This window comes from Eurosta solidaginis, chromosome 4, assembly GCF_040869045.1.
Source record: "Eurosta solidaginis isolate ZX-2024a chromosome 4, ASM4086904v1, whole genome shotgun sequence".
Taxonomy (NCBI): Eukaryota; Metazoa; Arthropoda; class Insecta; order Diptera; family Tephritidae; genus Eurosta; species Eurosta solidaginis.
Genome location: NC_090322.1, coordinates 1288339 through 1305185, shown reverse-complemented (window position 1 = coordinate 1305185; position 16847 = coordinate 1288339). Strand labels below are relative to the sequence as shown.

Below are 16847 nucleotides of genomic sequence, written 5' to 3'. Positions count from 1 at the left end.
ACATTTTCGAAATATTAGTTTGATACTTGTATTTGTCAAGTTAATATACTACATACAAATGTAATGCGTTTTATAATCAATCTAGTATTAAATGTTATCATAATGAAACTAGGAAATTTATACAGGTATCATTTTGATACATTTTAAGGGCGAAACAAATATTTTCCATGGGCAAATCAATATCAAGATACAAAATTGATACTTTTAATTATACTTTTTATAATATTTATCGTTGCATTGATACCACGAAAATGATACCGTTTATAGTTTCATTTTTGCACATCGTGTATTAAATTAATAGTGATACTTTTTTTTTTGGAGTGTAGGAATAAGCGTTCCTACAAAAAGTTATTAACGAGGAAGCCCATTGTGAATTTCAAGTATGACTTTACACCGAGTAAGCAATTGAGAAGTGAAGAATTTTGTATATCTATGACCCAAATCAGTGATGTATCCCAGATGGGAGGGACTTGGGAATATTCAAGAGGAAGGTTTCTCAAAAATCATATAAATCTAAGCGAAGGCTAAAACTAAAATGGATTGATTCATAAACTGTTCGAGACTTACGTAGACTTCGACAAGGTTCAGCAAATCAAAATCTATGTTGTTGTTGCTGAAGCAGTGTGACCCCATTTAATCAAAATCCATCGTCTTTGCCATCTTGAGTATGTTAACGTAAAGAATAAAAACTTCCGTACCACACAATATAAATATCAACATCTAAAGAAAAAATCCAGTTGAAATTCCATAAGACGGACACTCATACAGAATGTGTCTCATTCTCCTGATAAGCCCAAAGCTCGTTCAACCAGAGAAATTAATCTGAAGGGGTTTCTATTGGATTCGAGGAAATTTCAATTATTTAATAAATGGAAGTCGTTTGATTGATAATTTTCAGATTACTTTGACAAAAGGAGGTCAAAACCGCTCATCTCGATGTTACACATAATAAGAAGTAAGTTTTTGATTTACCCATTAGGCTTCCTACCAAAGTTTTGCGATTAGGTCAGATCAGTGCCGTTAGAGGTTCTCATAAGAAGCTCACTAAAGATCCTTCGAGATACCATTTCAAAGACATTATGGCCCTGGTTGTAATTATGAAGCCTCAAAGTACTTCACAGCATACGTGAGATTGGAAATTCGGTCAAAATTATGTATTTCTGAAAATGTCTGTCAGAGTTAAGAGAATTGCACGAATTCCTAATAAAAAAAGATTCCTTATAGGCTCTAGTCAACTTTAACTTAAGTTTAAATTTGCACTGAAAAATCGGGTCTAAACGATGAAAACACCGTATAAAATTTTTTATGTACTACAATTGGATCCAAAATTTAGGTTTTTAAGCGCGAAATACATGTGCAGAAGATTCGTACTCATACAAGTGAAAAATCTTTCTATTCCTCCATTGCCATACCTACTTGGCAAATAATAGCTGACAGGGAAAATGGCTGTCGCGAATGGGCAGAGAATGGAAGAAAGGTTTGTTTTTTGCTCGCCGTTATTAAACTGAATTGCCATAAATCGCCCATTTGTGTTTCAAATCAGCTTTTCTTTTAATTGTGTATACAGAAAGTCGAGACTACATATTAACTTTAATTTATTTATTTATTTAGTAATTTGATCAGTTACAAATTACAAAAATAGTCTAGTACAAAAATATACTTACAGAGATAAACAAACATATGTAATACCAAATACAAAAACAAAAAAAAAAATTAAATATAATATAATTATGCATGACCAATTACAGCTTTGAAAATACATTTAGATAATGAAAAGTCGATATCTAAAGAATTTGAGCGAAGATTAAATTCTGTTAGTTCGAGAAATGGCAGCATTAGAAGCATAGAGGGTCCGAATAAACCCCGTATAAAACATGTTGCTATTTCTAAGCGGCCTGTTTGGTACATGGAATCGAATACCCTCGAGGAGAGCTGGCGCATCGATTAAACCGTTGATAATGTCGAAAACAAAAGTCATTGACAGCAAGGTTCTTCTATATTCTAGAGACTGAAGGTTGATGAGTGCACATCTGGCTTCGTAGGAAGGAATCGGGTCGCAAAAATTCAAAGAACGCAGTGCAAAACGAACAAAGATTTTTTGCACACTTTCGAGCCTCTTGATATGACACTCATGACAGGGTCGCCAACTTGGAGCGAACAAGTGAGGTGAACAGTATCTTAAGAGTATAAGGATCCATAAATTTTGAGCTAAAACGCCGGATAAAAGTAAGAAGAAAATATACCTTGGCAATTGTAGAGTTTAAATGTACCGAGAACGAAAATTTTGAGTCGAAAACTACCCCTAGATATTTCAGTTCTGTAAGAGTCGAGAACCACAAATGGTATAAGACGTGAGTACGGGATAACGCGATTTTGAAAATGTTACGTGAAAACATTTACTAACGTTTAGCGGTAGATTATTTGAGTTACACCAGGCAGCGACATTGTCCAAGTCGGATTGTAACTTATCTGAATCTTACAAGTTTGAAATGGTAGAGAAAACCTTTAAATCATCAGCATATAGCACAAAGTTTGAGTGTTGAAAACAGACCGAAATGCCATTTATAAAAATTATAAATAGTAATAGTCCAACAATGCTACCCTGGGGTACGCCTGAGGTGGCAACAAAAGAGTTCGAACGCGCATTTTCTATCACAACTACACAGTTCCGCTGGACAAGATACGAATTTAGCCAAGAAAGAAAAATTTAGTGGAAGCCTACACCGGCCAGTTTTGGGATCAATATTGAATGGCTGATTTTGTCAAACGCTTTAGAAAAATCAGTATATACTGCATCGACTTGAAGGCCACTGTTGAAAGCTGATAGGCAGAATTCAGAAAATCGACATGTTCATCACATTAGATCTGCCAGACACAAAATAATTTCTAAAATCTAGTTATTAGATAAAATTTGAGCAGCCAGTTTAGCAAGAATTTTAAAATATGTGAATAATTTAATATTCCAGTCGTTTAAAAAAATCAAAAATTTGTTCGAATAAGTCAAGCAAATCTCTGCTCTGCATGCAATGGCACAAGTATTTTGAATAGTAAAAATAAGTATTTTTGAAATCTTTCTGCGCATCTATTTTGAGCATTTAAAAAAAAAAAATTACCACACATATTTACGCTTGTAAAAAAATATATATATAATAATACATTATAATATACGAAAATACGTTCAAACAGTTCAATCCACTCTCATCTAATCAATTTCCAATGTTTTCAGGCTTTGTGAAACCTTATCCACCTCTCGGTTTGTCTGCGCGTCTGCTACAACTTTCACCTTTCTGCTTTTGTCGATACTCCACGCATCGAGATTCATCAAATAATCTCTGAAAAGTTAGTATTTGGTTAGACGCCAGAAAACATTATTCTCAATACAATCAATTACCGTTTTTCCATCAATAATTTAACCCATTTTTGTTTCAGCTCCGCGATTTTTCCAGCCTTGCCCCCATATTCGTCTGGCATCATATCGCGCGGAAAGTGTTGATAGGGCGTATCGGCGTCTGGCAGATGAAAATGGATCTGTTAAAACAAAATAAAAATCATTTTTAAAATCAATCACAAATCACACTCCGCTTTCGTTTTATACTCACCAACTTAAACACATCGCTTTTGATGAACGGTTTCACCACGGTAAGCACCTTGTCGAGGTAAGATGGACAATTGAGCACGTGTATAGCCTTCAAGCGCACTGGATGCGCATCCTGCACGAACTTCATATAAATACGCAATGAGCTGAATACTGTGCGAGTCATGTGTCGCAAGGTGTAGCCGGCCATATCGAAAATGGGCACCTCACCATCGGACATACCTGCCTCATCGGTTAAGGCAAAACGTAGATCTGCCATCATGAAGAAAACCTTGATGCCGGCTGTGAAATTAAACTGAGTTGCGATATTACGTAAGTATACTATAACTTTAACTATAGTTAGGAACAAACAAAAGAAACAAAACAGCCACTTACCTTATCCGGCTCAAAATCAATTAAACGATAGAGAATCAACTTGTTCTTGTCTGGTGTCAGCCCGGGTAGCGGCAACAAATCGCTAAAGAAGATTGTTTAAAATATAAAAGATTGTTAGCGTAACTCGTTGTTGTAAGTCATAAAATTGTTAACAAGCAAGAAAAACCAAAAATTTAAAAGCTATTAAAAATAGGTTGCGCAACTACACAGTTTCGCATACGCCTTGCCCCTAAAGCGCATCATCAACGCTCAACGGACGCCGGATTTATAGTTACTTACGCGACTTGCAACAGCTGCTGCGACTCTTGGTCCGCGGGATCTCGCTGCAGAAATATGTGTGGATGCTTATTACGTAGCGCATAGTTAAGTTCCAGCAGCCGCTTGGCGCTCTCCACATCGCCGAATACCGAATAGAGGAAGCGTTCAAGCACTGTATTCTCTGCAATTATAAAAGAAATAATCAAACAAATGAACTGTGAGACGTGCTGAATGCGTTGACAGCTAAAAAGGAAGGTAAATAACCGATAAATGTAAACTTTTGTTGTTATGTGTGTATGAGTGAGTGCAATGCACATTAGGGTGATTCACACATTTAGGGTCGTGTTTGTCATATTCAGTTAATGCTAACTGGCACTTTATGTGACAGATCACCGTGCGATTTTTGGTCAAAGAACATATTTTCAATTGCTTAATATTTGCAATTTTCATTGCTCAAAACCCTACATTATCAGTGTGCGCTATTTGGTGCATTGCATGTTTTGACAACGGAAATAAATTTGCAACAAAACGCTTACGATTTCATAGCATTCGATCGACCCGATAAAGTGTTTCAAAATTCAAACACAATAGAAAAGTTTATAAACAAGTTTTCAAATAAACAAACTTCAAATTGACTGGTGAATGTTTGAATAAACCCCTATCCATGATACAAAAAATGGCGGTAATTCCATTTAGTGCGACGTTAGCCACTTGATTTTCGCGGGGACAATGACAATTTCACCAAAAACAAGCATCCAGATTGAAAAATATTACGAATTTTTCTAATTTTTATGGATTTCATATTAACTATACGACTAAATTACTTTCATAGTGATTTAAAAAAAAACAAAAAAATTAGCCGCATGCGTTGGAAATATTTTAATACGAAATATCAGCCTAGAAAAGAAGGTTTTTAATAAGTTTTTCGTGCTCCCGAAAATTGCTTTGGTGGAAAAAACATGGAACAAAGCAAGAGAAGGCTATATATATATATCTTAAGTGTCAGTACGTTTGCTCAGAACATGTTGACCAAACGTACACGTTTGTCAATCGATGCCCAGAGGAGGTCCTTATAAACCGACACCGCAGTTTCTAAAGAGTTTAGCATAGTTAACGCAATTTTTTTAAATTGAATGGTCATAAATTTGCTACAAGTCCACATTTTTTATTTATTGTATTATTAAAGCGTAGCCCTTGAGGAGGGAGAACATTGCCCTGTTTCTCTGCAGGTTAGCCACTAGTTATGAGAGTTCGTTTGCCCGTAGTACCAGGGGTCACCTTCGGGCAAGCCTATACACATTCTGTGCCGTTTAAGCATTGACATGGATGTGGCCTTTCACAAACGTAACAAATTACATACCATGCCTTGAGAAATATCCACTGTAGAGGCATGATAACAGGAACATGCTAGAACAACATGATTTTTCGTATATTTTTTCTGTCTAGGGGTCAAGCTGCCATAAAGATATGAGTCATTAACCAATGTATGAGTCATTATCCACAATTTTTCAATAAAATTGCAAGTTTTGCTGTATTCTCAATCGATATGTATGCACATAAATTGTGCTAAAGCATATTATTATTGTCTCAGATGACCATTGCGCTTTCATCCTGAGGGAAATTTCCATTCCGAAAAACCACAATTTCGTCTTAAACAGTAACGGTATGGCAACGCTTCTGGCAAAACAACAACCATTATGAAACTTCAAAATCCCCAAATACGTCAAAAAATGTTGAGTGGAACTACCTTCTTTTCTATACCATGCCCCCATCTAAGAACTTTAGTATTCGGAGGAGTTCCTATCTCATTTTATTTAAAAACTGTTATAAAATTTGGTTGAAATGCGTTCAATCTCAGAAACGCCTGAAATTAAAAAGTGATTGGTTTACTTATATATATACCCAAATAAGAACATAAATTGCAAAGAAATTAAATAAAAAAAAAATGCGCAGCGCTCTCAGTTTCCCGTCGCTACCGTTCACGTGCTTAAGTTTGAATATTGTATGCATATTTAAAAATACATACTTATACATAAACATAAATATATATATATTCATATATGGACCTGGTGCATTTACCTTTCTATATCTACTCACATATGTATGAACATTAGGATGCTTCCTCCAAAAAGTGTTGTTTTTTTTTCCCCAACTCAAAAACAAAGTAAATTTTCAGGCTTCTCTTTGAGTATTCCATTTGAATATATTTTTTATTGTACTAACGTAAATTAAAAATCTTCAAAAAACTTCTGTCATCCATGAATTTAAAAACTGCTACTGTCTTAAAATATTTTCCTATAAAAAAATTAGATGATATATGAATTGAAGGCTGCCATACCGGAAATAATTGTAATGATTTAAGATTAAATGAAGATTTAACTTAAATCGTCTGCGTTTTGGGACTTAATTTTGTATGATAAAACTTGTAAGATTTAACGTTAAATTCTTTCAGCTGCCTAAATCTCGAATAAAGTTGTAAGTGGAGATATGCTATTAATTTATTAAGGATGTTCCTTCGTCACGCGTGGGACAGTTCTACGCAGTATTTCAACTTTATTGAAGCTACCTAATAAAACCAACTGGGGATTTCCTGTTCTAATCAGTTGGTTGAGACACTTAATGTTCAGTTAAAAGTTAGTTAAGTTATATATGTATTATTAAAACTTGTTTCTTTAAATACTTGAAAGTTTTCTTACATTTAGGACATCAAACATCGTAAAAATATAAAATTTTTCTTGATTTATATGTTTGCTATAATCTAAAATATAAGTGACACGGGTGGGATATGTTCGAATTAGAAGCATTTGAAAAACTTTTTTACTGTTAAAAAAGTATTTCAAAGGTTCAAAATATGCTTCACGTCATGGTATTATTTCATGGGCTAAATAGATTTAGGTACCAAAAATATAAAGAATTTTTACTTTCTATGACTTATATATTTCAAATTTTGATTAAAATTTCTGCTGGACGTTATGAATTACCATTTTTATTAGGTTTATAAGGCGTATTAGCAATGTGTATCCAATTTTAAAATATGTTAATGCGTAAATTTCACAGTTTGTACATACTTCATTGTTGGTAAAAACCAACTTCAAAAAAGTCAAAACTGAATTGTTGGATATATTTTAAACTAGTCTAACATTGTATAATATCAATTTCACACAGAAACTTAATCGAATTATAATTTTGTTTAATGAAATAATTAAGTTTTCCTTTTCACACACGGCTACTTGCCCCAAAAAAATATTACGCCTTTACCAAAAATAGTTTAAATAGATTGCAGCCGTTTGCTCTTTAACTATTGAGACAATCAAAATAAAATGCATGCGCAACTACTCACATATGTTGCACCTAACCAAATTTGTGCCTATTTTTGAAAAAGCTTGATTATCTTTTGTTGCACTTGCAACGAAAAAAAAATTTTATTTTTTTGGTGTTTTTCTATTTTTTGAAAATAATTTATTTTTTATTTTCATTTGTTAGAAACAAGCAAAAAGTATTAGATTTTTGACTCCATTGGGCATTCAATAAAGCAATAATAAGATAATTAGAAGTTTGTATTTTGTATGGAAAATTTAATTCAATAAAGGCTTTAATGTAGAAAACTTGCCTAATTATTTCATTAAGGTTCTGTGTGAAATTGGTGAACAATTTTGATTTTTTTGTCACGTGTGCGACGAATGACAATATAGGGCTTATATAATTTGGTATTTAAATCAGCTTCATTAAATAAAGATGTGTTGCGCTAGTTATTTTTCGTGAATAAAAGTTTGAGACGTCAATCAGCTAACGTTTCCAAAACTGTCTCTCTATCGTAACTATCTTTCTAGTGATATCATAAATCATCCAAGCTTACACGAAGCTATTTAGGTGTTTCTTAAACTCACTAATTTTTATAAAAGGTTTAAATTAAGATAAATAGCATACCAAGTTTGCCAATATATGTATTCATGGCGAAAGTTTTAAAATATTAGAAATATTATCCGAATGTTTTTGTTTGCATGGAGAATTGAGGCAGCCTAATAGTCATAGTACGTCACTTAACTTAGGTACGAACGATTTCGGTAAATTGGGTTGAAAGTGCAATAAAAACCCAATGAAAAAGCCTTTATGTACTCGTACTCGTAATCAGTAGAACCGGTTAAATTTCTTTTGTATTTTTGCAATATGCAATAACTCTTTGTCTACGTTTGTATGCATGAATGTGTGCCTAGTACTCGTTCCAAAAGTGTTGCAATATGCAATTTGTCACTCATACGAATCTTAACTTAACTTTAGTACAGATGCAAGCACTTTTTACTTCGCTGAGGTGTAAATATGTAATTATTTGAATACCAAAATGCACACGAACCAGGCATAAATGATTTTACGTATTGATATATATTTTAGCAGATGATTAAACAAAAAAATGTTTATTAAATATTTGCTGAATATTCAACGTGCTTAGTTATACATATGAACAACCGAAATATAATATAGTAAATTGTTATTATTCTTTTTTTGCACTCTTTATTTCAAATTTAGCCATTGAAATAAGATATTAAAATAACAACCGGAAATATGTTTGAATTACAAAACGCTGATGATATGACAGAAATTGTCAGACATACCGTTTCACCCTGTTTTATTTATAAGCGTATTTGTCTAAATTCTTCTGATTCACTGATTAAAACGCTTGCCTGTTTTTCTCCCACCCCTTATGATCCTAAACATTGGCAGTTGTTTTTGTTGTAGTTTTAAAAGTGCTTCGCCCCATTCAATAGGTGCGAACGCACATAAATTGTTTTCACTGTAACAAGAGTCCAAGGAAACTAGCAGTTTCAAGAGGGCTGGATCAAGGATGCTCCTGTTGGAGGCGTAGGATCCACATTACAATTGAAAAGATGTTTTGTGTCATCTGGGGACATGTCGTGTACTGGGCATATATTCCGTATGTATGTCAGAGTTGATTCAAGACAGGTAAGAGTTTAAATTGTTACCGTATCCAGAACGAAGCTGGACCATAGTGACTCGTGTTTCCCAGGGTAGTCTGATTTTGTCTTCTGCAAGGGTTGGATAATATATTGTTAACAAGGTTCCGGTTTTCACTCCCTACTGAGTAATTTAGTCTCTATAACGCTCTAACGCTGTTTCGTTTCAGCTCACCCCCTTGCATTTTTAGGGCTTCGTGCTTCTAAATAGTTAATGAAGTAAAAATTGTTTAAGCAAGCTGAGACGACCACGAAGCTTCGAAAGACTAGGATATATTGGGTTTGTATCCGACAAAAGACTCGCTCCCACTTCGGTGAGTGTCATTGTTTCATAACAACAACAACATACGATTTTAATGAAATTCTATGACTGACTTTTTTCTTCAATAAACTTTGAAACGAAAATAAATAAAATATAGCCAAAACATGTTACCTGTCATCGCCGTAAATGGCGCACGTTCGACTTTGAAATTCCCTCAAACAAGATCTAAATAAACAAATAGCAAATATAACCTATTTAATATGCCAGACAGCAATGCAACAAATTTAAGCGCTTATTTTGTGGTTTGGATATATCGCATACCAAGATCAAAGCAGCGATCAACTCAAAAAATTAAAATGTTCAAAAAACGCGAAAAACTGACTGCCTCCCTCATATGCGACAATGCAACTTTTGTTGCTTTTTTCGGTGATTAGAGAAGGGTATTAATAAGTTGAGTATTCAGTTCTGTTGGTTTTAAATTGGGCAGCTCGGTTGTACTCATAACTTCAAAATTTGAAATTTTTGAGTTAGCTCCTTTTTGTTCTAGGTGTGCGATATGCAAGTACGTGTTAAACAGTTATAAAAATCTTTCAAACAAATCGCTCAAAATACTATAAATGTTAGTGAATTAAATGTTAAAGCCCTTTATGATGTGTTGTGATCGGGTTCTAAAGACTTTTCCAAGGTTCCAAACTGTAGCTCCAGGGGAAATCGAGAACTCGGCTTCTCGTGAGATTTTTCTATCTCGAAATACTGGTAAATCTTCCGAGCTCCTCGACATTTATTTGAAATTGGGTAAAGGGGTACTTCTTTAACATAAATAATATTTGAGAAACTTTTCATTCCGGGAAGTGTTCCAGGGGCCGACCTATTCTAAATAAAATAGAGTATAGAGCGATTGGCTTGAAATTTAGTGACTAGCTTACTATTGAGAAACTTTTCTTTCCGAGAAGTGCATCAGGGGCCCACCTATTCCAAAAAATCTTATTTATGGTACGGTCTGCTGAAATTTAATACAGGAGTTCTTATTTTTGGTGCAATTTGTGTGAAACGTATTGTTTAGGCAGCTTTTCGAAAAAGGACGAGATAGTTATCTATCGTGGGTGTATGTCTTATTTATAAAAATAAAATAATAAAAAAAAAATTTTAAGTTAAACGGTTTTATTGAAAAATAATTAGGTAGGTCCTAGGTACTAGTCATCACACTCCTCGTCAATCTATGGCCATGATCAGAAAATTTAATAAAAACGTTGGGCGCGTGAAATTTCTAAAAATGTGAGGCGTAGCAAAAACTGATTAAGGTTAATTTGGTCTTATATATGACTATCAATAGAAATTTGACGCGTCCAACGCTTTTATTTAATTGTCTGATCAACGCCATAGATTGATGAGGAGTGTGATGACTAGTACCTAGGACCTACCTAATTATTTTCTAGCTTTTAGTATTATTATTACTTCATGTGATTATTGTTTTCAATAAAAACATTTAACTTAAACAATTTTTTTTTTTATTATTTTATTTTAAAGTTTTTAGTCTTTATTTAATTGCCTATTATTTCTTATTCTATTTAGTTCATTTCGTGACTCACTATTACAAGGACTCTTTCCTAACAATTTGTTACAATCTAAGTCATCAATACATAATCCTTCCAAAGAATTAACTCGACTCTGGGCCACGTATGCTTGTCCCTCCTCCAACTCCAAAATATTTTGATGTCACTTCTACCGGACTGTATGTAATATTTGTTCCAAATATGAGCCAAATCGGACATCATAGGTCGCTTTCTATTCTTGTTTGTATTATGTGTTCCAAATATGAGCCAAATCAGACCACAAATACGATTTTTTTGAATATCTCGATCCTTGCGCCACCTAGCGCCGATTTTTTTCATATGTCGCTTTTTATTCATGTATGTATTATGTGTTCCAAATCGGATCACAAATACGATTTTTGTGAATATCTCAATCCTTGCGCCACCTAGCGGCGATTTTTTTCATAGGTCGCTTTCTATTCTTGTATGTATTATGTGTTCCAAATATGAGCCAAATCGGACCACAAATTCGATTTTTGTGAATATCTCGATTCTTGCGCCACCTAGCGGCGATTTTTTTCTTATTATTGCATTGTCATCGGGTTCTGAACTTTATTCCAAGTTTCAACCTTGTAGTTTATCGCGAAGTTACTTAAATTTCAATTACAAAATTCGTGCCAGCCAGCCAACCAGCCTGTCAAGTCAAGCTAAATAAAACCGTTTAATTAAAGTGATTTTAAAAATTGCGTTAGTTTTATATAGTTTCGTAAAGACAAGTTTCGTAAACAAAGATATTGAAATCGGTCGGCCAGTTGAAACAGGTGTTCGACATTTAGTATAGAGATTCTACGTAAGAGGAAATTGTTGTGAAAAAGGGAAGGGGAATGGAAGTGGCAGTTGTAGGGGATTGGTACTAGGACTGGAAGTGAGAACGGAAATGTGAAGTTTAGCGGAAACAGGAGTGCGTGTGGGAGTAGGAGTGGGATGGGTAGTAGAGGTGGGATTTGCGAGTGGGAGGAAGACAAATGGAATAAGGGATGGACAAGAATTAAAAGAAAAATGGAAGATAGAGTGGAAGAGAATGGGATTGATAGTGAAGAGGGGAAGAGAGGACCCCAGCGGGTTAGGGGACCCGCGGTAGGTATGCCTGTCGTAAGAGGCGACTAAAATACCAGATTCAAGGGGCTGTGTAGCGCAACCCTTCAGGTTGCCAGCGCAATATATAGCTTCTCCAAGCCCATTTGTCAACCTCACATATCCGCGGCGAATCCTGTTTCACTAACAGACGAGGCTCTGGCGACCCCAAGCTCCTCATGGAACTTGGGGGTGGGGAGGGAGGGAATTGACCTGAAGGTTTAATGTGGCCACATAAATCGTTCCCGGGATGGTCGGGCTAGCACCTTAATGGTGCTGTGGTACCGGAGCGTACCGGATCTGTATCCGGCAAAGGACCATCACATCGATAACACTCCCCAAAGCCTTCGGGGAGCAACCTTATCGCTACAACAACAACAACAGAGGAAGAGTCGCTCAATTTTTAGAGTCTGCCCGGGTACTCTAATATTTATATAAATTAGTTAATAATATTATAATTTTTCATTTAAAAATTTAGAACTCCGCTTCTTGCTAAATTCAGGAATCTCGAAATACTCGTAAAACTCGCGAACTTCTCGACATTCAATTAAGTCGCTGTGTTCCCTGTATTCCGGTGTTTTTTACTTGTGGTTTTGTGGAATTTTTTTCTTATGCTCCAGAAGAGATCTTAAGCTCTACATATATAAAACTTCCAATGCAGCAATTAAATTAAATACCGAGAAGCTCGCGAGCTATGCGAGTATTTCGAGATTCGATAATTTTGCTACAAGCCGAGACTCGCGAGGAATTTTTTTCTCTAACAAACTCGAGAATTTGTAAGCTCTAAAGTCAATTAAAAATCGAGTGACAAATTTTCTATTTACTATGTACTAAAACTTGCCGGCATGCATGAAAACTACTTTATATAAAGGAAATAAAAACGTGTAGATGTATTTATAAGTATTCTGAAAACCAATTACGCAGCCAAAGGAATGGCTTTTATTCAAGTTCGGAAAGAAAAAATACCCCGCTAATAAGAAAGCCAAGCACTTCGATTCGAGGTATGGCCAAAATTGTGGCAGACTCCAAACAAATCGCATAAAAAAAATTAAAAAAATAAAGTCAATAATCTCAAACAAAAATTAAATTTGAAATAAAAATAATGATAATGGCGTTTCTGCAGCTCCATTGTTCCCCAACTCTGCTGCCAGTTCAGAAATGCTCTACCTTACTTTTTGTTTTAAAACGCCCATTTTCTACATTTACTTGAAAAATGTGATTATATATGCTGAATAATTTCATATTTAGAAATATGCTTTAAAAATAGCTTATCTCATTGCATTTATGTTGAAACTTATACATTTTTTCACAAATCCTCCAACCGGCTATTCAATCATTTTGCCACTTAGCGAGTAATATACAAGCAGGCTTAGCATTTGTGAAATGCTTTGGAGGAACAGGAGCGGCCCCTTTCTACATCTTTCTCATTAAGCGACATTTCCGATGATTTTAAAATATTGAGTTCTTACTGAATATTACTTTTCTTACTTTTCTTTCTTTTCTTAAAAAAGAAAAAAAAAGAAACTAATGCATTTAAACAAAATTTTGTTTCTAAAATATCTTTACGAATCGGTCTGCAGTAATACAACAAAATTGAAAGTGTTTAGGTAGACCTTTGTAAATATGTTCCCAGGACTGAAAACAAAAAAGGCCTTAATTAGAGTAGGATTTCCTTTGTTTTAAAGCCTTGCAGTTCATTTCAATTTTGACACTCATTTACACCAATATCCAGCTTCATACATATGTACATAGATATTTCTTTTAAGTGTTTGCTTTTTCCATTAGATTTCTTTGAAAATTTTCACTTATTCTCCATATATAGCTCACCTATAGCTTGTGGCAGATGCGGCTGCGCCTTAATCCATTTTTGCAATTGGATCACAAGCTCATCTAGTTCTGGCTTCACAACCATTTTTTTTATTATTCACAAAAGGTTAAAAATAATAATAAAATATCAGAGGATTTAAAGCTTTATTTCTATGTATTTTTGATCAAAACAAAACACTAGCTGGTTTCCACTTTCCAAAAGTTCGTCGCCTAACTCTTTTATTTTCCGCACATCTTCACATTCAGTCAACAGTGAGTTTCCACACAAATCGCGATTCGCAAGGAGATGAACTAAAATCAGCAGACGACCCGCCCCTCACGAGATACTCGCAGCAACTAAAAGCGCGACCCATCCGCTGCAACTAATATAAAATTTCGGATTTAAACAGCGCCTATATTTACGTTTTGGCTGGTAGGAATACAAATAGATATAAACAAAACCGACTGATGTGTATATACATACATACATATATAAGTAAGCGCGATTTAAGTCAGGTTCTTTGTGGTTCCATTGCAGTTAGCGCTAATGGGATATCGATGGGGTCATTGCAAAACTGTCAATTCAGTTACGTAGCTTTTGAACCGTCAGCTGTTCTTTACTTATGCACTTTTGGGCCCTTATTGAGCGCTTAAAGCAACAGGCCGTTTAAAATAAATATTTACCTTTTTGACAAATTTGTTTTAACTTTTGGACGATAGCATTGAAGCGACAATTAATGGCATATGACACTTACGAGTTTATCTGGTGACATTGAAATTTGTATGCATTGTTGTAACGCATGCGCAAGCGCATCTGCCAAAGGGCTAAGTACCTTTGTTTATTAACTGGCATGAATAAACGCTAAATTAAGAGAAAAAAAGTTAGTACATAAATTCAAGTTTATTAGTTTAAGTAAATAAGTATATGCTAAAGAAAAATTAAAAGTGACAGTGGGTTTGTGTGAGTTCAATCCGAATTCAAACGGTTTATTCTTTCACTTATACATAGGTAATATACCCTTCCCGTTACTTGCTCGAAATGTCCACAAATGGTCCAATATTGTGAAGGCAGTACAAGATGCTAGTGCTTCTACCTATTTAAGTTTATCCTATATTGGTGAGCTGTACTGTATGTTTGGATAAGCATTAGTTTGGCAGCAGAACGACCTGGATTCATATAAGGACATGCTTATAAATATATTGTAACGAATTTAGTGCAACTCCGCTTATTTCAAATCTTCTACTAACGTTCGTATCGATAAACTGTTGAGTAAATAACTCCAATATTCAGTATTGCAAAATGGTCTTTATTACACTACTTCACAATAACACTTATACTTCGCAACTAATAGCGTGCTTAAATCAATCTGACTCTGCTTACTCAGCTTTTGCTACTTTTATACTCTCTGCTGTGTCGTTCGCATACTTCTAGGCGATTCTTCTTCTAGAACTTACTACTTGTTTACCAGCTATAAACTCACCAGTTATAAACTACAGATGCACGTTTATAGCTTCTCGCATAGCCATATGCGCGTGTATATGTGAGTGATACTTCCACCGATGATTGCATACTTTTGTGAGTATCTCAGATATATGCATGTGTCTGTGCATATCTTGTTGTTGTTGTAGCAATGCTTCGCCCCAACATAGCTGCGACCGATCACAAATTGTCATCAATGTCCTTTAACGGGAGTCCAAGGAAACTGGCTGTTTCTCCGCTTCTTGTATGTACATATGTGTAGACATAATGATTGGTTTGTTTATGTAGATACAAGTGACTGCTTATAGATAATAGTATGCCTTAGTGTTGCTAATATTCGTCACAATATGTATGTACATATGTACGTATGTTTGTCCAAAAACAGCAAGTTTTGGAAATGATCACAAAATTTTGAATGGAGTGCACCAAACAATAACAACCAAAGTCAAGTTAGGGTCCTTCGACCTATACCAATAGATAGTCCTTTGCGAACTCTGGAAAAGAAATAAATTAAGGCTGGGTGCGAGTTTGCCTAAATCTTACGTACCTTAACTAATATTCCACTGGAACTTTCCAGCACTGCTATAATTTAGACAAAAAACTGTCAAAAATGTGCGAGTTAATTATCAATTAAATACTCATAAATGCATGCTTCTACAGGACAGGGGTCATCGGAGGAAAAGTATCCTTAGATAACAGAACAAGAAAACGCGACGCCTTCTTATAGGATTTTTTTCGGACGTCGTGGAGTACATGGAGACGGACGCTTGCTTTCATCTCAAGATGAATGCGGACACATTGTGTATGCTCTAAATAAGTAGTTTTAGGGAAGCGGTGAGGCGTTTCGAAAAACAAAAATGCTGATTCTTAACCAGCTTTGGACGGTGCTAACGCCAATCTATTTAAAACTCTTACTACACCTTTCAACAATTGCTCGGACACCACCGCAGCCGAGTCATCGTCCTTTGGTCTATATAGTAGCTTTAATTAGTGCGTAAGTGCAGTTTATTTGTTAAAATTTTGTTGTTTCTCAAATTGGTCATTTAAATTTAGGTTGAAAAGAATGCTCATCAAAATTGTAATTTTTTTATTTTGCCCTGCCTTGCCGACAGTTCCCAGTGGACCACCACGGCAGTAAATGATTGTTTAATAGTGTTTTCTTTTCTGAAGTAAATTGTTGCCTAAGTAAATGGTAAAGTCTTAATAGAGTTACTTCTACCCCAGAAAATTTTCAACATTTATAGTGCATGCAAAGAACATAAATGTCTACCCGTGTATTAGCTGATTTTCACAAACGCGCTGTCAATGATAAAAAAAATTCATTAGCAATTATTTTCTTCATTTCAGTTTTCTTCGCTAAAAATATGTGAAGTTACGAAAATAAATTCTCACGATCAGCTGGTTTAGCAGAGTTGCACTACCACACCGCCATTTT

General features: G+C 34.9%; 1 protein-coding gene across 2 annotated transcripts; it reads right to left on the bottom strand.

Moving 5' to 3' along the window:
- Nucleotides 1-1617: 1617 nt before the first annotated feature.
- LOC137248473 (alpha-tocopherol transfer protein) lies at nt 1618-14308 on the bottom strand. 2 transcript variants are annotated; one of them, XM_067779401.1, is made up of 6 exons: nt 5976-6090; nt 4250-4409; nt 3971-4052; nt 3600-3890; nt 3392-3528; nt 1618-3332 (listed from the first exon to the last, which is right to left on the bottom strand). In XM_067779401.1, the coding sequence occupies exons 1-6, from the start codon at nt 5998-6000 to the stop codon at nt 3203-3205; spliced, it is 825 nt and encodes a 274-aa protein (XP_067635502.1). In that variant the 5' UTR covers nt 6001-6090; the 3' UTR covers nt 1618-3202. The 2 variants fall into 2 exon arrangements, with proteins under 2 accessions (XP_067635502.1, XP_067635501.1); XM_067779400.1 differs by lacking the exon at nt 5976-6090 and adding an exon at nt 13954-14308 and having other exon boundaries at nt 1624-3332.
- Nucleotides 14309-16847: the final 2539 nt, after the last annotated feature.